The sequence below is a fragment of the Zootoca vivipara genome, chromosome 5 (genome assembly GCF_965207765.1).
Source record: "Zootoca vivipara chromosome 5, rZooViv2.hap1.1, whole genome shotgun sequence".
Taxonomy (NCBI): domain Eukaryota; kingdom Metazoa; phylum Chordata; class Lepidosauria; order Squamata; family Lacertidae; genus Zootoca; species Zootoca vivipara.
This window is the reverse complement of record NC_142588.1, coordinates 48745226-48771813: the sequence shown is the minus strand read 5'-3', so window position 1 is coordinate 48771813 and position 26588 is coordinate 48745226. Positions and strand designations below refer to the sequence as shown.

Here is a 26588-nt window from a genome sequence, read left to right as displayed (position 1 = left end):
TCATGATGAGAAACACTGATCCTCAAAAATAAAGGGCTTCAGCAAGAGTTTGACATGCCTGTCTACTGAATCAGGAACCTCTTTTTTGTTATCTAGTATGTAAGATGAATCCACAACCAACCAGTAACTTCAGCCTGTATAAACTTCCTGTGAAGATGTGAGGGAACAGAGAACCATGAATCTCACCTTGAGCTGTTTGGAGGATGTGACATTCATGATTCCCATGTTATCCTAACAGCTTAACACAGGCATCCCCAAACTGTGGCCCTCCAGATGTTTTGGACTACAATCCCCATCTTCCCCTATCACTGGTCCTGTTAGCTAGGGATCATGGGAGTTGTAGGCCAAAACATCTGCAGTTTGGGGATGCCTGGCTTAACATAAATTCTGTCAATCCGGATCTATTTTGTAAAAACAAGAGTCACAATTTGTCCAATGGTGCTTGCTCATACAAAAAGGCTGGAGGTCAGTGAAGCCATAGCAAATAAAACAGCAGGACTGCTCGGGAATCAGACCCACTTCTGAGGCCCAGCTGTTTAGGTGTGGCTTTCAAGGAAACAGCACTGAGCATGATCTGAGATTATTTTGGATAGGTCTACCCCACTACTAGGTCTACCCTAAGGCAGACCTACCAATGTTGTACTATAGCTGTATGCTAATTCCTGTGTCCTGATTGGTTGGAATGTCTTCATGGTAACAGGAGGGGGCAGGAACTTGTGGAACAGCTATGGCTAATACTAGTAAAATGCTGGTTTTTCACGTAGTTACTCTGTTTGGAGGACAGATGGGAGGAACCTCTGACTATTACAATCGTTTTGGATTAGGATTGGATGAGCAGTGTAGAGAGCTGATTGGCCAGAGAACAGGTGATATTTTGGCCTTTGCATAATTCAGACAAAGCATCAAGCATGGTAGTACCGTGTTTCTCCTTAAATAAGACATGTCTTATATTTATTTTTCCTCCAAAAAACACACCACGGCTTATTTTCGGGGGATGTCTTATTTTTTCGAGTGGGAGCTGGCAACAGCATGCTGCGCTGAGCCCCGACCCGTTGAGAGCCAGCAGCAGCGAGAGAAGCGGCGGCGGAGGAACCGGCAAGAGGCAGCTGCACGGGAGCCGCTTCGGGGAGCGCAGCGCAGTGTGAAGAGCCTGGCGAGAGGCAGCTGTGGCTGCAGGTGAAGCCCGGGATCTGCGTGGGCGACTGGGGACGAGCGCCCTGAGCGCTGCGACGGTAGTGAAGAGGCGCCCGATCAGCCCGCTTCTCAGCTGATTGGGCACCTCTTCGCCACCGCCGTAGCACTCAGGGCGCTCATCCCCAGTCGCCCACGCAGGTCCCGGGCTTCACCTGCAGCCACAGCTGCCTCTCGCCAGGCTCTTCGCGCTGCGCTGCGCTCCCCGAAGCGGCTCCCACCCCCGGCTTATTTTCGGGGGATGTCTTATATTTAGTCTACCAATGAAAAGCCTGACATGGCTTATTTTTGAGGACCGTCTTATTTTAGGAGAAACACGGTAGATTGCGAACAGGCAGCTATTGTGTCTTCTGGGTAGTAAAGGTTTTTGAACCTCTTAAATTCACCCTTGACACCTTCATCGTGTTTCCCATACCTCTCTTTTCTTATTCATGGGGCCCCTCCTGACATCCTTTATATACTTGCTTGTTGAATAACTTCTCTCATCTTCTTGTGTTCCCCAGTTTGTCAAGAAGAGGGGTGGTTGTATTATTTTACAGTTACAAAAGAAACCCTCTGGAGCATATATTTTTCAAGTGCCATATGGAGGCTGGAAGAGGAGAGACAGAATATTGTAGAATATATGGAATGGGAAGTGTGACTTGCTGTCTTTGTTAATCTCTACCACTCTAAAAAAGAATGCTGTGGAGAGGTGAAATCCAATAATGTGATTATAGTTATCAAGCCTTATACATTACTTACTATTAAGATATTAAATAATTTTATTGGAGGTGGAAAATGCAGTGCCTTCTATTTCTTTGAAAAAAAATGGTACAACTTCTGTTAAGAGAAAATTATTTTATTTCTGTAATGGAAGCAGAAAAAATCACATTACAAAATAGCTTGATTTTTGACCTTGTACACGAGCATGTTGATGAATGTATGATTGTTACATAAAGTTTATTTTTTTAAAAAAATCCCCATATTATCCATTAAGCAGCATGCTAGTGCTCAAGGTCGCTATCAAGAAACTAATGCTTGTGTGAAAATGTTTTAACTACGTAATGTTGCATTTTGCATTTCTGTCCCTCATCAGTGATTTATTATGACTTGGGTGGTGTCTTTCTATGTGCTGTGGATTTCCCCCCCCCCCTGTATTATGTAGCAATATATCTCAATATTTTCTATTTAGTTATTTATAGAATTTCTATACCTCCCTTCATCTGAGGATCACAAATATTTCTATTTACGCCTGAAATAATGTTGTAGACAGTATGTAAAACACACTAGTGAAACACAGTGGATAATGGTAGATTATACTGGCTCAAGAGTTAACTTTGCCTTGTAAGAAGCTTTCTTTTGAAGCCAATAGATTGCTTGTTAAAATCTAATTGCAATGGGTGACAAGCAGCTTTGGGAGTGCGGGGGCAGGGCGGAGGGGAAGGGAGTCACAGCGGAAGATGGGTGATTTTCAGGTGAGTCACAGCTAAGGAGAGGAAGTTCACCTTCCCCTCCCAAGCTCACTTCTTTCTCAAAAGAAAACCACCCACCCATCCTCCACATCAGTTAAGTTTTTTATTGGCTCCCACAGAAGGCTGCTTTCAAGTGTAATTGTAGTCGTGTGTGTGTTTTCATTGAAGGTCACAGCTGAGATGGGGAGTTTTAAGGTTCTCACCACTGCAGTTAGGACTAAAAAAAAGCCCCCCTCCCAGCTGAATGTAGGATTGGAAAAATGTTAACTCTACTAGTCATATAACATTTTAAGAAGGTTCCCCTCCACTCTTTCTGGATATGAAGCCTCAATATTCCATAAGGTAGGTTTATATTGCCCTGTTTATTTTGCACATATTTCTAATCCAAAAAGTGAGATACTTCTGGCAAAGACCCTTCTGCTGTATAAAGGAATTGTGCATTCAGAAGGTGCTCTATTTCAGGCATCCCCAAACTGCGGCCCTCCAGATGTTTTGGCCTACAACTCCCATGATCCCTAGCTAAGAGGACCAGTGGTCAGGGATGATGGGAATTGTAGTCCAAAACATCTGGAGGGCCGAAGTTTGGGGATGCCTGCTCTATTTCCTGTGCTTTCCTGGACAGGGGCATTTCCATCTGGTTGGTAGGTGCAATAACTTTTTTTCAGGCTGAATGTTGCTGTCCATGTTGGGCAACTTTCCAGATTGCATGTAATTGGTGGGTGGGACCAGAGGCAAAAATGGTTGTTATTAGAGCAATAGGGGTACAGTACACTTCATCCCAGCCATGCAAAAGTGAGAAATTTCTAAATACACCCACATTTCTTCATTCAGGAAAGCAAGGGGCATTATCACCATTCAGGAGTATATAGGTTGTGAGCATGATGCATGGCCAGTGGACCGTCCCACAGCCTGAGGTGAAGTGCTGTGGAAGAGGAATTTCCTCATTTCAATGCAAAGCACCGTGGATGAAATATTTAATCATTTAAAGTCTTTGTCCCAGGTGAAATGGCTTCTGTGAAACTTGTCTGTGCCCTCATATCTTCATTTGGCTATGTGAGAGGAAAACCTGTTGTTGGAATGCCTGCTTGTAAGCATGTTCACACTGATGAAATTCAGATGCCTAAGTTAAAGCTCGCTAATCTGTTTGGCAAGAGGAACCATAAATTTAAAAACACTTTTTTCATAATTCTGCAGTTTTTGTAAAACGTACAATTGGGATGGCATAGTACTTGGGACTAGCTGGGGTGGTAGTGGTTTTCCTGTCAGTTTTCCTCTTTTCCCCTCCTTTCCTGTGCTTGTCTCTTAAAAGAAAACAAACAAAAACAAACCTTTTATTAGGTGGTGGGTTGGGGTGTTTTTTTGGCCTTTTTCTGTAAGTCTTTCTCAATACTTTTGCTCTCAGTACTGTCGGGGAGAGGGTCAGGTTGACTCCTATGATTGGCCTGATTTTGTAGAAATGATGAAGACTCTCAAGGGCATGGAGCTCAATGGTTCCCATAATCAACACAGAATGGGAATGCCGTTTTCTTTGGTCCTGCAACACAGGATTTCCTGTTCTGCCCTCTCCCTCTCTTCTCATATTAGTTGGTGGCGTGTGTGTGTATGTGTGTATGTATGTAGCTGGCGGAACCCTTCCAACAACCCAGCATGGCCGGTGGTGAGGGATAATGGGAGAACTGCAACATCTGGAGGTCCACATGTTCTCTATCCCTGCCCTAGACAATATGATAATAGAAAATAGGTGTTAACAATTATAGTGCCAATGCACAACTGATGCAGAATTGTTTCGTTGTGCTGCTCTGCCATGGTGCTGGGCTCACAAGAAATATGTACTGAAAAATAATGATGGTCTTAATCCTATGTATGCTTTCTTGAGAGTAAGCCCCATTGAACTCTGTGGAATTTTATTCTGAGCAGATACACATAGGATGTGCTGTAAGTAAATGATTGGGTAGAAAAAGTCAATCTGACATATTCTTCAAGCATTTAGAACTTCAACTAAAAATGCTACGGGTTTTGTTTTGTTTTTAAACCAAACCTGTTGAATACAACTTCATTTTGACAAAAACATACAGCTGATCAATTCAATCTGTTAGAATTGCATCTCATCTATATAGAAAATAATTTGTGAAGAAACCATAGGTGAGTTATGGAATACTATATTTTGAAATATGCCTGCTTTTTTTGTATATGTCCCCTTCTTTGAATAGTCATTGTGTGAATTGTATTAGCCAACTTAAGTTGAGATGTCATGAAAGTATACCATTCCTCAGTTATTTGGCTGACTGCTGAAAATATATTGAACCAAGATGAACGGGCTAATGCTCTGTCTTACTATTATGAACACTGCAGAATACCAGTGATTAATTTAAAGCATGTAATATGGAAACCTAGAACCAAAACTGAATAGAAATGAACAAGTCTGAAATTTGCTGTACAGATGTGGGTGGCTGATAATTTTGGGCACCTTTCCCCATCTACATCTCATTTACTTACTATGTGGAACTGGTCATGTGCCATGAAGATTGTTTTCTCTTCCCATTGCTCTTCCCAGCTTTATGTTGTTGATGTAGCTGTATAGCTAGTAATTTAACAAAATACTGTCCACCAGGTGTGGGAAAGAGCTGATTGTATTGTAATACCAGATTGCTGCTTAATTCATATGGAACATAACCTAGCACATGGAAAGTATTATAAATCTATTTACCATGTGGCTGGTCTGATGATAACATTGTATTAAATTCCCAGGTGAAGCAATTTAAGCAATTGCTTTGCCATGTGTGGCCCATGGAAATTAACTTCTCGTATGATTTAGTAATACGCTAACTTCATTGTTATGCTCAGATTAGTAGTTTAGCAGAATTCTTATAGTTGTGGCTACATGTACTCTGCTACACATGTAAAATTACACACTGGGGTGGTGCTGCAGATCACAGTTCTTAATTAGTTTAAGCTGAATTAATTCATTTCATTTCTAATTTAACTGTGTTTGCCTGTGAATATATTCAGTTCAGTTGGGAAATGTTAAGACTTGGGTCAAGCAGACAGATTGTTTAAAGCCAAATTGCCAGACAGAACTGAGCAAGTGTATCTGTTTGAACAGGGCTTTAAGAGAATCAGTATGCAAAAATCCTGTTCCTTTACCAAGTGATGTCTGCCTGGAATCAAATTGTTCCTTGGTGTAAGGTCTGTGTATTGTGGTACATTTAAAGTAGCTACTGGAACAGTCTTTGAGCAGTCTGAGCCTGCTATCTGTGTTTGTGTGGACTTTTAAGGTTATGGATGATTATAAACCAGACTTTGTGGCTTCTTTGCTCTGTGTTCTGAACCTCATAAAAGGTATAGTAGGTTTAGTATCCAGAATTATGAAGCCAACTCACTCAACTGCATTAGGCTTGTTAACTCAAGAACCATTTTACTTCCAGTTTTTAGGTCACATCTCACCAGATTTTAGCCCACTTCTATTCGGAATATGAACTTGGTGTAAATTTTCTTCACCATTTGGTAGGATGGGTGCAATAACTGACCTTATAAGCTATTGCACGCACACCATGGTAATGCTTGTAAACTTTTATGTTCACCAAACTAAACTATGCCTAGAACTACAAAACTCAGCCAATTGACCAATCTATTCACTTGAGGAGAGAGAGCATGCCTACTTCTAGGTTGATTTCTTTTCTTTGGAAGGGCAGTGAATAATATTTCGTATCGTCTAGATGACACTGTACATTTGGTAGGCATTTGAATTTGCAGTTCCAGAGAGTTGTCCTAGAGACTTGGCTCATTTAGCAGGTATCTGCTTGGTTTTCTTAATGCTTTTAAAATGCAGCACTCTTGTTAAGATGAATTGTGATAACCTTGCCCCATTGCTGTGCAAAACTATACTGTACCTTTCTCTTGAACTATAAGCAAATCGTATGTGTATTTCTGTGGCTAGTAGAATTAAGCAGCACTTTTGTGAGCACAATGCATCTTGCGCATGCACATACACACACACACACACACACACACACACAGAGAGAGAGAGAGAGAGAGAGAGAGAGAGAGAGAGAGTGCTGGGATGGGACCTATGTTTGACAGCCCTTTGCTGGGCAGAATCTGTATATAGGAACTTTTAAGCTCATATCGAGCTGCCCAGAAAAGGCATTGGATTACAGAATCTGTAAAGCTTCTGTCTCTTCCAGAAACATACATATAAAGTAGCAGTAGACAGTGGTAACTGACAACTAAGACTAAAAATGTTGACAATTTCTTGATTTGCCTGGTTAGCTTATGTATAGAAGTCATTAACTATTTATAAAATGCATTATGAATTGGGTTCCTTCAAACTGTAGCAGTGTGTGTGACATTTTCCAGCACAAACTATTATGCCTGAATTTGGCTACAGTACAAATTTACACTAAATACAGAATGGTGAAATTAGGAGCATAAGGCACCTTTTATAATTGTTACAATAAAAGTGAAATCCTATACACATCTACACAGAAGTAAGTCTAATTGAGTTTATCTGGCTTACTCGCAGGTAAGTGGGTATAGAATTGCACTGTAGAATGTGTTCTGCTGCTATTTCTAGTGATGATCTGTTTCATTTAGGGATGCTAGTAAGATTATTTGAAGTTATTATTTTAAAGACAAATGAGAGTACTGTATTGATATTTTAGCTAGATTCTGAGAGAACAAATGGGCACTTTAGTTCAAAGGCCTGGTCTTTTATGTGATCAATTCATTTTGGGATGAAATTGTGATCAAAAGTAGTATCAAATTATTTATTAATGAATATGGCAGAGTTGGACCTAATTGTAGTCAAAAGGTTTAGTTGTTCTATAAAACTGCTTCTTTTATAATTGAGAGAGATCATGATAATAAAGGGACCGTGACAATAAATGTTAGCTGAGCTATTGATGTAGATTATATTGAACTAAAACAAATTTACAACAAAATCTCCACAGAACACAAAGCTCTGTCAAAACAATGTATTTTTTTTTCAAAGTGAACAGATTTCTATTTGGATAGATGCTGTTTTATAGACCCAGTGACCACCTCTAGGTTTTAGAAACTTGGGATAAGGCAGACAAGTGCCAAAAGATGCCTGGAGAATTACCACATACATTTTTTTAAAAAAAATTACATTACTTATTGCTAGTGCTATGTGTTCTTATCTGTATTGCAAAAAGTATATTTCAAATCCAGGGGTCAATATATTCTGGTTTAGCAGCCAACGTTACTGTTCATAGCTGCATATTTTGTTGGCACTCACAGAGGAGCTCCATGACTTCATGATCTCTGTTGAATCACCATTGCTGCTCCCATATGTCTGTGTGAACTTTTGCACTTGGAATCCTGCTCTACTTTTGTAGAATCCTGGTCAGGGTTTCAAATTGCACATGGAGTGAACCTGAGTAGAAAAGGCTCCCTGTTTGCAGATGAGGGAGGACTGATATTTTTTATTGATGATATCTTTAATTTATTAATTGCTTTCTACACAATCTACTCAAGGCAATGTACCATAAAAACTGGGGGGAAACAGCCAAAAACTGGGGGGAAAACAGCCAATGCAACTAAAACAATACAAAATAGACCCACTGGAAAGACAGATCCTAAAGCTGAGGCTCCAATACTTTGGCCACCTCATGAGAAGAGAAGACTCCCTGGCAAAGACCCTGATGTTTGGAAAGATTGAGGGCACTAGGAGAAGGGGACGATGCAGGACGAGATGGTTGGACAGTGTTCTTGAAGCTACAAACATGAGTTTGACCAAGCTGCGGGAGGCAATGGAAGACAGGAGTGCCTGGCGCGCTCTGGTCCATGGGGTCACAAAGAGTCGGACACGACTAAATGACTAAACAAATCCAGCTAAGCAAACATTTTGGAACAAACTTGTCTTCAGCTGTTTCCAGAAAGTGCAGGTAGTGGGAGCCTGTCATATCTCAACAGGAATGCTGTTCCACAGAACACAATGGCCTGACTAAAAGCCCCGTGCCAAGTTATTGTGGAGTAGGCCTCTGAGAACTTTAGAGCTTGCAGCAGAAACTTTCCAACCGACTGCAGTGATCTACTGGATATATAAGAGATATGGTGGTCTCTCAAATAACCTGTTCCTGAACTGTATAGGAATGTTAATACCCATATGTTAGCACCAACACCTTGGTCTGGTTGCAGACTGGGCGTTCAAATCTTACAAGCAAGGTGTGATACATTGGTGACAGTTTGTCCCCCCCAATCAACCTAGCTGCTGCATTTTGCATCAGCTGCAGCCTCTAGCCTAGAGTCCCACAAAGAACACATTACAGTAATCCAGCTGTGAGGTTGCCAGTGCATAAACAACAGTGGTCAAGCTATCCCATCCACGAACAGCCATAAATGCTTTAGCAAAAGGCCCTCAGAGCCACTGAGGCAGAGGTTGGCAAAAGGCAGTCCTAGCCACTGAGGTTACATCATTGAGTGACAGAGGTGGTTTCAGGAGTGCCCCCAAACTACACACTTGTTGCTTCAGGGAGAGTAAGACCACATCGAGGGCAGGAAATTTTTACTAATTTATTGGAACCAGTCCCCAACTGCATCCAGATACTCAAGGGCATTCCTGCTTCAGATGTAACAAAGAAATAGAGTTGGGTATCATCCCCCTATTTATGACACTTTGCTCCAAAATTCCTAATGGCTTCATGTAGATGGTAATATCCCCTTTCATGCAGTGGTAATCTCATGAGATGAAATAAGTACTGTTTCAACCTTCTCCAAAGCCCAGCATGATGAAATATCCCCCAACTCTTCTCACAGGAACTTGAAGAGGGCTGGGTTATTATTTCATGTCACAGTAAAATATACACCTGTCTGAGTTTTCTCCTGCTAATGCTGGGAGGTGTGTGAACATATGAAGCTGCTTTAAGCCTATTCAGACTACTGATTCATCAAGTGGCTAGATTCTAGTTCAATACCATCTACTCTGACTAACAGTTGCTATGCAAGGTATCAAGCTGTGTCCTTTCTAAACCTACATCCTAAGATTCTTTAAGCTGGATATGTGGGAAATTGAATCTGAGACCTTGTCTATGCAAACCACATGCTTTATCACTGAGCTACAGCTCCCTCCCTTTTATGGTGGAATGGCAGTGCCTCTGACAACCAGGTTCATAGACTTGGTCAAATCCCCATTAGTCACAATTGAATTTCCATGAGCTACCCAGTCACAATACTGAACCCAAGCTACATGGTTGTTTTTTTAAAGAGCCTGCTTACATGTCCAAAGCAGCCACAATGTAAGCCAGGGTCTGGCTTGGAATTCTTGAGCTCTTACTTACTTCACCAACCCTTTATTAGGAATTACAAATTCTTGAGCTCTTCTTGAGACAAAGAGGATGCTGGGAGGAAATTGTGGGGGGATGCACAGAGAAGAGCACACTGCCTGCTTTTCTCAATCTGTCTGGGGTTGTTTTTTAAAAATTATCTCGTGTGTAATTATGTTTACTCATCATCTTCTCAGTCCCTAGAGACAATTAGCTACTCAAGAAGAAATAATAAAATAGACAGGGGGCAGTTAGTGGCTTCTGCTTCCCTGTGTGTTTGCCTGTTATCCCCTCTGGCCTTTACTACTTTTCTCTGAGGGAGCTTTTGAATTCTCAAGAGACAGAGCCTGTTTTATATGTGACTTGCTGTGATCAATGTAATGTGTATTTAGGCTGTAAGCCTTGTGCACACATGCACACCTCATTTTCCTTGATGCAAAAAGCACTTGTTCCTTTCCAAACCTGGACAGTGAATTAAGAGGAAGTTAAACTAAAATCTTTCCCAGCTGTGTGTGTGTGTGTGTGTGTGTGTGTGTGTGTGTGTGTGTGATGAGTATACTCTGGTGCAGGCTTGAAAGAGCACACACAATTAGTCCACTTGCTTAATGGGCAATGCAGGCTATTTTCATATCATTGTGGTTGCATATCTGTAACGGCACAAATACCATTACTATTGGTAGCTATTGACCGTCTATGGTTAAACTTAATCTTAAACTGAAAATCTTAAATGGAAAAGAAAGATTGGATCATGTATTGACATGCATTTGTAACTTCTTTCCTTGTCTGATGTATATCAAACAAAAAATAGGATAATATCATAATTGAGCAATCTATGCCAATTTGTTGGCTTTTTGGTGAAAAAAGAGAAAAACAAAACCCATCTCCATATGATATTCTTGCATACTGCAGAGTGTTTTAGTCCCCCATAGTGATGAAATGAATAATTTAAACAGGCAGCTCTGATACCACAGCCTCTTTAAAGGTTCCCATTTCCTTTAATGCTGTAGAGACTGCTTTTACTTGGTTAATATGAAACTGCTGTGTCTGAGATATCCAAATAGTAAAAAAAGGGGGTAGGATATGCTATGTCCATTATACAAGTTCTATGGTTTGTATGACTGAGGCTTTAGTATATATACTCTGTTGAATACTAGGGGTTTCATAATGTTAAGGGTGCCACAAATAATTAACCATTGAAATTAAAAGAAATCTAAAACTTACAGTTTGCTTGCTAGGTGAAATATTAACTGCTTTCTCATTTGGCATTTTGTTTGTAAATTGATCGGCTTGAAAGTTTTTCTTTTGTCTTGAAAGTTGAAAATTGATATACTGTATCAGATTTAAATTCAATAAATTGAATTGCCAGCTAAATTTGCAAACCTGTTTTCAAATAAGGGAGAAAAATGTAAAACATTGGAAATAAAATTAGTTTACATGTTCAGGATTACATTCTGCATTTTGAATTCAAGCCTCAGCTTTAATCTTGCTTCCAAGGGTGGGGTGGGGGGCACCAAATTGTAACAATTAATGCAGTGTGGTAGCTTGAGCACAGACCGGTTCACATGAGGGCCAGGAAAGAGTGAGACCTTTCAAATATTGTGCTTGAAAGTTTATTTTAAAGCTAGCTTTCCCCCCAGTCATGTTATAATTTTTCAGTTTTTAAGTAATAGGTTTTTCATATGCTTGACTACTGAATGCTGTTACATGCTCAACTTTCATTTGGCACATTCCCAGAAGCTAGCTAGGTGTCTTGCATGGAAAGCTCAATGTTAGGATTCCCCGGTTGCCTCACACACCATGGGAAAAGACCAAATACATCAAAAGGATTTTGAACAAAGCTGCAATTTTTATCACATCTAGTTTAATCCAATAAGAATTGCCCGGTATGATGCCTTGCAATCTAATCTGTGTTAGTATCCCGGTGCAGGAAGGAGATTGTTTAATCATGGATGCCTGCCTCCAATTGAGGAAAAGGCAGTGCATCAGTTCTCCCCAAAGCAGCAGCTCATGAAGATCTCTTACAATCCAGTTTAGCTGAACCCCCCCCCCCAAAAAAGCTAACCCTTGTTTGTCTGCATGCTTTCTTCCCTTTTGGAGCACTGAGTTCACTATGTGATTATAATCAACTGGATTTCAGGCTTTGTGTTTGGCCTTTTGAGACGTAACAGTTCTTTGTTTAAAAGTTTCTAATACAGTATAGGAAGGAAACTGAATAGGATAAAAAAAAAATCTCCCCTGGTCTTATTGATTTGTTGTTTTGATATTTGCACTTCCATTCTTGGTATATCCATACCAAATATAAAGATTAGATTGTAATTCCTGCTTGCTCTCCAATATAAGATCACTTCTCTGTGACCTGGCGTATATCCAAGAGGTTCACATAATCAGACATTTGGTTAAACAGTGTTAGGGAAGTGTGAAATGACATAGGGCTCAGTTGGTTTGAGGGAGGGAATTCAGTGAATGAAAATCAGGATTTGGGGCTTGCTCCTATTGAACTTAATGAGAAAAACTTTTTCTGTGTATGCTGTGCTTTGCGAGCTTCATTTTGGGGAAGGGATTTAAATTTAAATATCCCGCCAAAAGTGCTGGTAATTTCTATATTGCATTTGACACCCTGTTGTCAAAACTACTTTGTGATAACTTTCTTTAGAGATTTTTTCATCAAATGGGTATCCATTAGAGGGCTCTCGAGGTTTTGAGATGATCAGCCTTGATAGTGATGACTCCGGAGCCTTGCTTGCTCACATTTTTTCCCCCTTTCTCTTTTTGTTTTACAGAAAAGGTCACGGATTGCCTACAGTGACGAGGTGCGGAATGAGCTCCTAGGGGATGATGGGAATTCCTCAGAGATCCAGGTAGGATGCTAATCAAGAAGCCCTAGTGGGTGGCTGGAGGGTGAAGGAGGTCATTGGCACACTGGGCTTCTCAAGCTGCTCCTTAACAGCATTAGTAACAACTCATGTGGAAGTGATACTGTTTAATGCAAAGCTGGGGTCTTAATCAACTTCAAAATGTTTCTTGGAGATCTTACAATTTAACCCTTTACCTGGTGATCGCTGTCTGCTGTCTTTTCTTTTTTTAAAAAAAAAAGCGGGGGGAATCTTTTCTTCTCTTCTTCTTTATTATTTGGTACTTAAGGAATAACTTGAAACACAATGTTTGCCGACAAAGCCAAGGTCTTCACCTCAAACACATGTAAAAGGAATAAAAAATTACATAATGCAGCTTTGATAAGAATGAAGCATAATTAAATCAACACTGGCAGGCAAAACAAATGAAAATGAGCTTTCAGAATCTGACAGTTTCTCTGTTTCTATGTAGGTTGTCTTTTCTGAATTGGATATTCTTCTCTTGAGTAAAGCTGCAAATTATGCCCAAAAGTATACCATTCGAATAGATACAGTATAAAATACTAGTGTTTTAAGGGAAGAACTATATGCCTGTTAATTAATCTTATTATGATCAGTGTTCATTACACTGTAACCAATGTCCTACGGTAGTAGAATCCCCCCCCCATTATTAAAGAACAAGTATTTTCACAGCTTAACACATTATTGTATCTATATAAAGCTTTATCTATAGTTTTTTTTAAGACCTGTTCCCGGGTTTGCCTACTTTGAGACCTTCCTACATGAAGAAGTTAATTCAAACTTGACAGAATTAGATTGAAGTTTTAAATGCCTAATAACAAAGAAATGGTGTGTGAAGTTAGAAGAAAGTCTAATAATAAAGAAAGTTTCTTACTGATTTCAATTTGAACTTTCCTTTCATAATGTTTCTAATTCTAAAAACTTGGTAATGCTTTAATATATTTGTATGTATTAAATTATTGTTTCTTTTAACATGTGGTGTTAGCAAAGTTCTATACTTGCCATATGTTGCATAATACATTAAAATTAGCTCGTATACTTAGGATATAGTCTAATTAAGGACCCAGCTACTGCTAATTAAGTTTTATTGTATTGTGACGGAGTTATGCTTCATTCTATTGAAATCATTGGGACTATAAAGCATATAACTTTGGCTAGATTGTGATCCTGCCTTTATAGCCTACAGCTTCTTAATGTGCAATTACTTAATAAGGGTATTGTCCAAACTCCCCATAAGTTTGAAAGATATTCTAAAAGTGGGCATCATTTTCAGACAAAAAAACATTGGACATTCAGATAACATGGACAAAGTTCAAACCTCAAAAAAGAAGGTTTAGGCTCCTGGATTCAAATTCCATTGCTTGTTTTCAGATTGCACAGTAAATTACAGTACATGTGACACCAGCCTTGAAAGAAAAGTTATGATAAAAACTCTAGTTTAAAACAGAGTTTATTATTTTGTAGAATACTTTTTTTACCTTTGATCTCAACCTTTAAGCAGAAACAAATTTTATCTCCTGAAAACTACTGGCTGATACTTTTTACATATGTCAGCAATATATTTGTAGATTGTGTATTTATGAAAGGAGTAAGAAACTAATTGAAATTAATTCAAGAAATATCATTCTGTGGCAAACGCTGGTCAAAATATATACGCAAGAAAATATTGTTTCTTCATTTTCCTAAATATTAACATTATATGTATATCCTAGTTTGCCAAAATTGACAGAATTGTCTTTTTTGGTGCTATTTTTCTAGAAAAAGAGGTGCTGGAACTAACCATGCCTCTCTTGTTCTCTTATAATGGCAATGGCGCCCACCTGAGAGGTGCTGGAACTGAGTTTGGCAAGTTCCGGCTAAATAAAAGCCCTGGTTGTCTTTCCTGTCAGGGATATTGAACAAATGTTCTATAATACTTTATTTCTTGTTTCATGTTACTGTACTAGTAAGACTATCCATAATGAGAAAGCACAATTATTAATCTGTATAACTCAGCTTTTTGGGGGTCTAGATTTAGAAAGCCTTATAGCTTTAGCACCCAAAGAATATATCCTTTGGGTGCTAAAGCTATAAGATTTTCTAAATCTAGGCCCCAAAAGAGCTGAGTGTAAAGTGTGAAGAATTTCAATATGCCCAATGCTCAGATTCATTTCTGTAACACTAGTGTAGAACACCTTGATTTATATATTAAAAGTCGTGGATCTGTCAAATTCATTTGCTGCTGTTTGACCGTTTAATCAGGTTAAGGTTAAATTGCAGAAATGAAAGTGGTTTGTCCACCACTCTAATCCCCAAATGTAACATAAATCAATACATAAATCACTGAAAAGCAGATGCTGCATAAAAATAACTGTCTTGGGTTTTGGCAAAGTAAGAGTATTGACCTCTTCACACTACGTGATAAATATCTGAGTAGAGACTTAGCCAAGAGAACTAGAAACTTCTAAAGTCAGGGAGCTCTAGATCAGTGTCAGTAATATTAAACATATTCAGTTTTTGAGAATGTGAACTTTGTGTGTAATACATTTCAGCATATGTGATAGTGAGGAATATGTTACCTGTTGATTCACTCCGCCCAGTTGAGTTACAGAGGTATACTGGTATAACTTTTTTATTCTAGTATGTATACAGAATTGGATCTCAAATAATTTGCGCACGACTCTTAGTTGGAAACAATAAAGAATGTGAATTCTATATTGTGGCATTTTGGTTCTGTGCTGTTGACAACATTGTCTAAGATGATTTTCATGATTCGTTGCCTACTTTAAGGCAATGGCAGACCCAAGATAGGTATAGGTATTAATGTATGTAAAAGTTGCTATTCCCAATCTATGCTTCTTCTCTGTAAAAAGAAACATCCTTGATAGGGATAAATGGCTTTGGGCTCACTATATTCTGGATTTAGTTAATTTCTTGGCTTTGTGTTGATTAATTTTCTTCCAATTTAAATCGAGTGAAACATAATCAGATGTAGCACATTTTGCAGTACAAAGGCAGGAGGGAAAAACCGGATGGTTCATAGTTGGGTTATCTTTTCCCTCCAGGAGCACACTTTACTAATTTATAGTAAACAATTAAATGTTGTCCATTACACATCACAGAATGAGAATACACACACACACACACACACACACACACACACACACACAGTGTAGTGTAGTGTAATGTTTTAAGCACTCTAGTATTTTCAGCTGGTCTTTGTAATTATGTCTGGCTGCATTCATCAAATTGCTTGAAAGGCCCAGTTGCTTCAATGCAGCAATACAGTACTAAGTTTTACCTTCCACTTAATATTTTGCGGTTACTGGAGAGGGTGGTGGGTCCGTTGTTCAGAAAAAGAAGCATATCATTCATTAATAAATCGTTTGCTTGCAAAAATATATTGGGTATATATTTGGTATTTACAAATTCCACCATTTGATATGAAACACTGTTTTCTTTCTGAAATTAGATTTGTTGGGCTAATGTGAGAAAATTCTTAATTAGACTTTTCCAGTGGGTCTAAAATGAAAAAAAAAGTACATCAAGGCAGCATATATGCTACCTATAGAACATAAATATTTTGTGGTGATATGGTTACCTAATTTTTGACAACTAAGCTCTGATAATGTAAGATTTGGACTTGCTGTGCATAAAGTGTGTCAAAACTCCAGAAACAGACCAGGGGGTGAAGTTGGTCAATTTAATTCCCCAAGATCTAAAGGAGGTCTGTATCACTTCATATAGCCCTGGCAGAGCAGATCATTACCAGTCACAAATCTGTTCGTTACATGCCGAGAGTTTATAGCAAAATAAATAGACTGTCATCACAAGTTCAGAAAATTGTGTGTTCGACCCACGATAATGTGTAAAGGGCGTTTAATAGAGTTCAGCATTTATTCGTTATCTGTATGCGGGCAGAGACGGCAGTAGCGTTATCAGCTTCTTGGGCGGGGGGGAATTCGGTAGTTCTCCATGTCACGTGACATGCCTCACAGACGTGCACACACTCTGCGACGCAGTTTTGATTCTACTCACAGCAGAAGGCTTAGCCACAAGAGATTCCACTGGTTCAAACCAGCGTAAACCAGATTTTTTTTTTAGTCTACAAAGGAACAGATTACCGCTTGTATCAAATTGGAAAAAAGGAGAATCTTTGTTTCAGAAAATATGCTGATTATCATAACCTAAAATGGTGGCTACACACATTTTAATGCTGTTTGAATTTGACAAGCTTTATATAGTACATTTTTAAAATAGCAGTTGCAGAATTTCATCGAGTGCCATCATTGTTAAATGGGGGAAAATCTTTTGTTAATTTGAATGAATTTCTTTCAGTCATCATTTAAAAAAGAAAATCTGCCATTACTTAGCTTAGTTGCAAATTCTATGCAGAGCTTAAATTCAGCCATGCAGCACAAACAAGATAGAACATTTTTGTTTTGTTTGGGACCTATTGAAAAAACAAATGTGGAGCATTTTAAAACTCTCATTGACTGTGGCAGAGTGTCATGCCCCAAATGGTCTCTATTGCAAGAAAGTAGTTTTAAACTTTGGCCCTTAAAGTATCACAGCCAGCTGAGGAATAGTGACCTCAAGGGTGTGGGGGGTGGGTGGGAATAGTGCTGTGAGAAGTGAGGGGGAAGCAAGAAAGCAAATGAAAGAGTGATTCCTAGCAAAGGGCTTTAAATTTTAGGGCAGGTGGGATGGGGATGGAGAATGCCTGTGTGTTTACTTGATAGCAGGTCCTTGGTAAGCTTCTTTTCTAAAGAGCTATTAACTACAGCAGCTTCCTTTCCTAGTGATCAAGAAGCACCATCTCTTGATTTGTTTGGCAGCGATACATCTTTTAGTTTTAGAGTGACACCTAAGGGGGCATCTTCCGTTTCTTCTTTAATTGGAAACTTCCTGACTGTAGGGAAAAAAATGTTATCTATTTAAAACTAGTGCATAAATTGGTGTGGTCAGTGCAGAAGTGGCCACCTTAATTGCCAAAATAAGGTAGCCACAATGAGAGAATATTCACCCTTGTTTAGTGGCTAGCCATCATTCCTTCTGCATTTGTTGCAAATGAATAGGTGTGCTTCTTTGTACCCCAGCACAACTGGCTAATGTTCTAAATGAAGAATATTTTGAAGTATAACTGCCTAAATCAGTTGAAAGGATTCTTGCTACTGTAGTTTTGGTAAAAGTAGGCAACTAAAAGGGGGGTGGGGTTAGCAGTGATAATAACTTTTGGAGATATTCTGTAAAAGATAGTGTGGTCAAAATTATGTTATGTACATAATTCTGTCCCATTACATTAGTAAATTTGCTCATCCATTCATTTTTTAACTTAGGTACACAAGTAATATGCTATACTAAATTGCATAGGCATATTATTATTTTTAAAAGTAGCTGTGTTAAAGTAGAGCAGGCATTTGCAAGATATACACAATCTAACTGATGCCTCAGTAGCCACTTACTATAGTTATTCTGATCAAGATAATATATGAGAGAAATAAAAAGGCAGGTGTCAGTACTAAAAAATAGAAAAACATTCTGAAAACTTGTATATACAAAATCACTTCTACTGTACTATCTTAGAAGAGAGGAATAGTAAACTTGTTTTCCCCCTTTATATTATAGACTTCTATGAAGTCATTCCCCTTTATTTCATGATGGTGTCTTAGATGTGGTTTAAAAGAGAATTTCACACTATTCTCTTTGTTTAATGTGACAGTGTGAGAAAGTGATCTTTATTCGTTCAAAAAACTCTGCATGTAGTCTATGTTTAGGTTCTTTTAATGTGTTTGTCTGTGATTTTTAAATGCTAAACATGTAAACAGATAAATTGTCAATGTTAATTCTGTATCCTGTCACACAACTGATCTTTCTTTCCTGCCATTTCTTTCCTTTTTATCTTTTTTTGTGCGTTCATGTTGCAGTTGATAAAATTACGTGAAGAGGTGAGTACTTCCCTGCTTTTTGTTGTCTAGCTTTTCCTTTAAAGCTGGTTTTCCAAATCTGAAGTAGATCTTTTTGGTCATTGTTACAGGGAAATAAGTACAAAGCAAAAGATATTGATTACACTGCTTAAAAATGTTCCAGCACACACTCTCTCTCTTTTTCTTTTTTCTTTTTTCTTTCTTTCTTCCTTTTCTTTTTCCTCCTATAATAACTATACACTTACATGGGAATCCCTAGATCAAACCTTTAAAATTAACGTTCTTTGATAGCACAGAGAAAGGGGATAATTTATAGACACTGGAAAAAAGAAGAAAAACTACTATTTGATCTCTATTAGAATACCATGATCTAATCAGATCCTGTAATGATATCTGCATCACACAATCTTTGATGGAGTAAATACCTTTATATCCCAGCATTACTATAGAAGGTACTGTGTTAGGGGTGGGGGGAAAATCTCTGCTTGAAGCAGATACCAGCAATACAGCAGTATGTATACCTGCCAGCATACCAAACAGTATGAAAATACTGCATGCATGTTGAAAATAGAAGCCAGGTAGATGTACACTCAGTTGTGTCTCAGTATTTATTATTTATTTGTGCATATGCTGTGTAGAGAATGCAGATCAGAGTTCCTTTTGCTTGCGCCCTATGAAATGACCTGAAGTGGCAGCAATATGTCTAAGCAGATATAAAAAGCACCTGATGGTCATTTCCTGACAGCCATTAGTATTTATTTTTTTTAAGGTCCCCCCTCAGTCTTATTTTATAGTACAGCAAATGCTTACACTATTATTTGTGTTTTAAAAAAATCAAATTACTTTCTCTTAGAGGTTTGGTATAGTAAACGTTGCTAGGGAACCAGTTTTCTTAGGTGGCTGTGTAGTGACACCTCAGATTTCCTAGCAGCGAACGAGGGGACACAGCAAACTCTGCTTGTTTAGTCTTGCGGTTATGGTGGGTGACACGGTTGATACAATCTAAATGTGTTTAATTCAAAAGAGGTCAGAAGCAAGGGGCACTTTCAAGTGCTGATGCTCATACTTGGCGAGAATGTGGGATGTAGCGCAAGCAAAATTCAGGGGAATTTTTGGTCTAAAGATTTTCTTATTAGATTAAGATTATTTGATCAGTCATTCACTTTTAATTCCTGATTGTTATACAACTTGCAGTATAAAGGTTGGATGGGATGACGAAAGTATCACTGTAAAATGCAGCCAAACAAGCACGTCCTTGAGTTCTTTTCTAACTTCTTAATATTAATGTAGCATCATCAGTGTACACAGTGCTTTGCAGAATAACATAAGCAAAAGATAGGCTTCTGCCCCGAGGAACGTACAGTTAAAATTTTCATGGAGAGAGAAAAGAAGGAAGGAAAAAGATAGCAGAGGCAGAGAAGGGAGAGGTATGGTAATAGGAAATATATAATGGGTTTTGTTTCAGCTGTGGAATAGTCCGTAGACCGTAGTATTTGCACAGTTCTATTTTGAAAAAAACACTTAACATGGTAAGCAAGCATATGAATGTCATGATTTCTTACTTGGCCATTTCAGACTAGAGGTTCAACTTTCATAGAAGACATACATTCTATAAATAAAAATCTAAACTTTTTCCTGAGTATGTATGCATATTTTTTATAATATATAATTATAAGTTGTTGTAATATAAAGCATTCATGGAAATATATGTGACAAAGCTAATTGTAAAGGGAAAATCAAGGTTTATTAATAGATCTTATTATTAAAGTGGTTAATTAGATATAGACAATAATCCATTTTAAATTTTAGCAGACTCAAGGGGAAAAAGTAACTTTTACTGAATATCTGGACTACTTTTTTGTCAGTTTTTTAAAAAATGCCTGCCAATTACATGTATTCTGGATTGTATTTCCTTGCTGTTGGCTCACTTTGTAAGTCCTATCATTTTATCATTTTCTTGCTACAATATTTTGGGGAGCATATTAAATGCATAGCTAATAAAGGGAGTAGAAGTCAAGATCAAAGAGTAGAATGGGAAATGCAGTGCAAGCTTCACTACTGCAATTTCTAGTTACCATATTAGCTGTAGGATAAGCTGTAAAAGGAGTGGTGTTTTATATAGAGTATAAAATGCACATTAAAGCCCAAATGATGGCTATTGCAGTGATTCACCAAGGTTCTAAACTAGTCAAATAGTAAAACATCAAGGCTTTCCCAATTACAGTTCTCCTAAGGAGGTATGATCTTAAAAGCAATTGTGATTTTCCCCATACTGTTTGTTAATAAAATGTACAGTTCCTCTCATTACAAAGCTGTGTTCCAGCGCAGATGTCTTAGACAGAATTCTATGGAGGCTGTGCTGCTCTGTTTTCTTTTAGTTTCTGAGATCTCAGTTTGAATCCAGCCCACATGGAACGACTAAATCTCTAGCTGTAGCTTGCCACTTTGCAAAACTTCCGTCTGTAACTCCGTGGAGAAGCTCTTTGTGAAGCTAAAAGACAGCCTGAGTCACCCCGCACTACTTCATATACAAAAGGCAGGGGATAGGGTGGGGAAATGAATGTGGCGGGGGTGTGTGTGTAGTGGAAGTGTTGAAAGCACCAGCCGCTGATGTTAGGTCATTGCTTTTCGTGACCGAAGGAACAATATTTCTCCGAAACGGAAAAGTAAATGACACAACCACTTACAGGGGGGGGGGGGGAGAGGTTTACTGTAGAATGACTTGAGTGAAAAGGACCTGAAATCAGTAGTACGGAACAGCATAGTATAATCAAATCCTTCCGTGCTGTGCTCTGGAGAAGCAGGGCATCTGATTGCTAACAGGAAAGCTAACCTGAACTTTGGATGTTCTGTGGTGGTTTTTAAATTCAATTTTGTCAATTGTGATCTTAGTAATGACAGATGCCATTTAGTAGTTGTGCTTGTGTAGTCTTGGGCAAAATATTTTTTTTAAAAAAACAATTATTAGTTTTAAAACATTTTAAAGTGATTTCTATGTGACTGGGCTGGCTTTTTAATGTACGATTATTTGCGCTGAGTCCATAAGATCTGTGTCACAGGAGTAGTAGAGTTTTTATTTTCTGTTTTGTTTTTTGTTTTTTGGTTCTCTTCTCCACCATACTCCCACCCCCACTGACCCAGCAATCTTCTTATTGGTTCTAGTGAAAGAAAGATGTCCAACTTTTGTTAGGCCAATAAGACTCAACATTTTGTACAAGCTGAGATGGTCAGCTTAATCTGAATATTTTTTCTATATACAATATTATTTTCTTATATAAGAAATGTTATTTGACTTGCTTTCAAAGACGTTTTTATACTTCTATTCTAAAATATAGGGATTCTGTCATTGTGAAATGTTCTTTTTCTTTTAAGTTATTTAATAACTAGTACTAATGATTTAAAATTGTTCCTTGGTCTTATCACACACGTCCTGTAACTTACATTATATAACGCTATTTTTAAAAATTATTTCTGCTCTTCCCTTTGTGCCATGACTGTTCCCCCTCCTCTTCCAAATATAGAATGATTTTTATTTTATTTTTTGCATTTTACTCTTAACCTATTCACTGTGTATTAGACGACTCTATTAATTATTATAGACTGTTATTGCAGCTTTCCTGACCTTCACATTGGGTTCTATCTGTGCTGATCTAAATGCATTGTTTTAATGATTTCTAAAAAAAAATAAAAAAATTCAAGGAAAGCTTTGATGTGGCTTTAGCTGCCTCCATCGTCTGGCCGCATCTCAGAGATGTGTCACCTGTGCCGGGAGGGAATAGGGAAATCACGTTTTGAATGGTAATGATAACATACTAATCACTTCCTTTCTTTGAAGATAGAAGCGAGATATTCTGTCAGCATCCCTGGCTGCTAGAGCTTGGAGGCACTGGTCTAGGTGTATTAGCTTAAGTGTGCATGTCAATACAGCTTGCATCTCCCAAGATCCATAGGGGCTCATTAGAGCAAGGTAGATCATTTCGGCAGACAGCCACTCAGATAATATGGATGGCACCTACTTTTTAATATTATTATTAGAAAGCATTCCTTCAATTTTTAAATGACATCTGTCAACAAGACAAAGTTCCAGGAGTTGTTTTTTGACATGCATCCAAACTGGGTTGTTTTTCAGGGTGAAAAGGAGGCGGTGGGAACATGTGTGCTTGTGTTCAGTTTCTGTATTTTGACAGCTTGATTAGAAGTATAAGTTCAGTATTTCAAAAGTAATTTGAAGAGATCAACATGCAGAAGGAAAATCAGTACAAATGATCCCCCCCCCCAGTTCTTATCACAGGTCGTGGTGACATAATTATGCAGTACAATATATTTCTTTAAACCTAGTGTGCTTATACACTGTGTAGTATTCTGCTTAAAATCTTGGATCTATATTGCATCAATATTTTGGTGCTAAGCTTCAAATGAGGGTGACAGAATTATATCTTTATATAGCACTTTTAGCATAATACCATATGCTGCTAAAAATAAAAGTATTAACATTGACCACCTGCAAAACCTGGGATGTGCCCTAATAAATTGTTCTAGGGAAACAACTCATTGGTTATGGCAGAATTAGAGGATCCATGTATTAAAATACCTTTTATATGTTCTCCATATTATTGTCATTGATTGGTCGTATAACATCAGTGAAGCATTTACTTTTTGTATTATCCAAATGCTAGGTATAAATAATTTGAATGATCACATAACCAGCTTCCTAAAGTGCTTTTCTTGAGCTATTTCTTTACTGTAAAAGTAAAAATAGAGAAAAGATACTGTATGTGTAGTGGGGGGGGGGGGGAAATACTGTAGATGGAAGCCTGATTTTTCATTCCCGTTTTCTTTTTCAGAGGGCGCATCTGCTCGATAACACAGAGAGGCTGGAAAGGTCATCTCGGAGACTAGAGGCTGGATACCAAATAGCAGTGGAAACTGGTAAGAATTCTGAGAGTGAGCAAATTGTCTTGCTTATGCACAGCAGTCTTCACAACACATGACATTTCAGGGAAACTTCAAAGGCAAAGCAGAGACAGCAGCCCGAGATGTGGTTTACATATTGGGGAGACAATTGGGAGCTTATTTGCGCTTATCTTTTTTCAAGTTAAAAGGCATGACATCTACTGAAAACAGTTCCTGAGGTTTAAAAGTATACATCTGAAAAGAGATGGAATACTTTGTCTAAATTCTACATTTGTCTTAATATGCAGTTACATGTAGTCAGTTTACCCACCCGCAATGATTGGTAACACACACTGTAGACTCCAGTTATTTTGCTCCTTTTGCTTTTAGTTGTGTACCTAAAATTAACATTTTAATAAATTTATATTTGCTAAAGACAGCCTCTGAATTTTATAAGGTTTCCTGTTCAACCTTTTGCATAATCAGTTTTCCCAGTCATCATTCTGCTGCATCATTCTTTCTGCAATGGAACTACTTAGCAAATGAACAGGAAAAGAGTTCAGTCCTGAAAGGTTTGATTATTATTGATAACTCAGTCAGTACTTTTGAACATGTATTTTATGTTTCTGAGGAAGCACAGCTGTCAAATTTCCAGTATCTTTATATAAGTTTACCCAAAGTCTAGTATCATTTCATGTATTATGTACTTAAAAGTGAAGCAAATGCTGGGATGCAAAGAGACCAACTTAACTTTTATTCAAATCTTCAAGCTATGACCAGGCAAGCAAGCTCTAACAAAGTGAACAGAGACTTATAGCACCTGCCAGACATGTTGAACACACCTGGTGTTATACCATCCCAGAGAGGCCTATATAACACTTTAGAGATCAGCATTAACTGTGGTGCCTTTTCATTATAGACTTGGTGCAAAATTACTGTGTACTTGGACAACCTGTTTCCTTCTCACTTTTTCATAGGAAATTACAAAGGGTCTCTGATAACTTAAAGTGCTTTCTTTCACCTCCCCCATGGGTAAGGTGCTGGAACAGTGATGCTTGCTTCCAGTCTCTCCCATACCTGTATCCAGAGCTGGCCCAACCATTAGGCAGGGTGAGGCCACTGCTTCAAGTGGTAATAGCCTGCCAGGTGAAACGTCTATTGGGGCCATGCCTGCCCTGCTAGCCACGCTGTCTGCGCCACTACCGATGGTGCCAATTTTGAGCTAGATCGCTTCCCTTTTGAGTGAGATCTTTCCCCAAATCAGTGCGCTGAGGCCCAAAATTGGCACCAATGGCAGTGCTGCTTCTCAACCAGCGCTGGATGTGACAGATCGCTTGGTGGTAGCAGATGGCTGTACCACATCCCAGATGCATATGCATTCCTTCTGGATTATGGTATGACATACGTTCGTAGCACTTTCAGTAGCCAGATTTTAGTCAGTGTGAGTCTCTGCATTGCAAAATTCACCATTCTGCCAGTGAAAGCACTTGGACTTTCAAAAAAACTTTTCACACCTCACCAAAGACAATTTTATGGTGCTACCAGACTTGAAATACTGTGTATAGTTCTGTTTTTCTCACCTCAGAAAAGATAAATTCAGGACAAACAAAAGAATGCACTTCTTCAGACAGCACTGTGGAATTCACTGTTACAACAGGCAGTGATGGACATCAACCTGGGTGGCTTTAAAAGATGATTGGGCAAATTCATGAATGGTAAGGCTATCAGTGGCCATGATAGCCATGATAGCTACGTTCTGCCTCCACTGTCAGAGGCAGTAAGCCTCTGAAAACCAGTTGCTAGAAATCGCAAGAAGTAGCTGTTGATCTCAGGTTCTTCTTGTGGCTTCAGTGCCCATGTGGCCACTGTGAGAGCAGGAAGCTGAAACAGATGGGTCTTTGGCCTGATCCAGCATGCTGCTAAGTTCTTAGCATTATAATACTATCGGGCCTGAAGTTTGACAACCATCGGATACATTGTTAAATAAGCAGTCAAAACATAAGTAAAACAATAGACACTTATTGCAAAGACCCATTTACTTAGCTGGGAAAGTGTATTGGAACCAACATACTGTTGATTGCATCCAGAAAGTGAAGGTAATGTGTGCCTGCCATATCTCAACAGGAATGTTACTCCACAGAACAGAATGGCTGCACTAAAAGCCCTGCTCTGAGTTACTGCAAAGAGGGCTCATGAGATATTTGGAACTTGCCGCAGGAACCTTTTCTCAAACCACAGTGATGCCCATGGAAAACCCTTAAGCAAGATCTGAGTTTATCGGCATTCTCCCTCCCTGCGGTTTCCAGGAGCTGCTATTCAGAAGCATCCTGGGTACAACAGCAGAAGTAGAACATAGTCATCAGGATTTGCAGATATTGCTAGCCTTACCCTTCATGTATTTGTCTAAATGCACTTTAAAGGGATCCAAGTTTCATAGAATCATAGAGTTGGAAGAGACCACAAGGGCCATCCAGAAAAACCGTTTTCATGCTGGATTTGTAAACTGCACTGATATGCAGAATGGTGCTCTCCTATGGCACATTCTTAGTTGATGTTTGCTAATTCTGCATAGCAGCATATGTATTTTTTTTTAAAATTTTTACAATGCATGACTTCTACCTACAAAATCTCATAACACAAGAAACCAATTAGTCTCTGAAGTGCCAGAGCATTCTTTGTCTGTGATGGGAGCATTGTTTCTGTGTGCACAGATTCCAGTAGAAATAGGCACCTCAAGATGTCTGTTGCATTATCATGTTTTAATAGAAAACCTCGATGATAAAAGGATGCAAAGGTCAGCAAGTTCAAACATCCACAGCTGGCTATGTTCTTAAGGCAAGATCCTCAACACATTAACCTCCACAGGTTAAGGCTGCAGTCTTAAACACCCTTGTAAGGGGTTGAGTCTCAATGAACAGAGTAGGACCTACTTCCAGGTAAACATGCTTGGGATTTTACTATAAGGAGTATAGCTGTGCTAAGATTTGGAAA

At 38.6% G+C, this 26588-nt stretch overlaps 1 protein-coding gene across 5 annotated transcripts in view; it reads left to right on the top strand.

Annotated features, from left to right (window-relative positions):
• VTI1A (vesicle transport through interaction with t-SNAREs 1A) overlaps positions 1-26588 on the top strand; it is a 223865-nt gene that overhangs the window by 31558 nt on the left and 165719 nt on the right. For 3 of the 5 annotated variants that reach the window (XM_035132410.3, XM_035132412.3, XM_088670585.1), the window contains exons 4-6: positions 12706-12783; positions 18705-18725; positions 23549-23633. In XM_035132410.3, coding sequence (XP_034988301.1) covers positions 12706-12783; positions 18705-18725; positions 23549-23633 — 184 coding nt within the window. The remainder of the gene's footprint in view (positions 1-12705; positions 12784-18704; positions 18726-23548; positions 23634-26588) is intronic. The other 2 variants (XM_035132411.3, XM_035132413.3) reach the window with 1 other exon arrangement.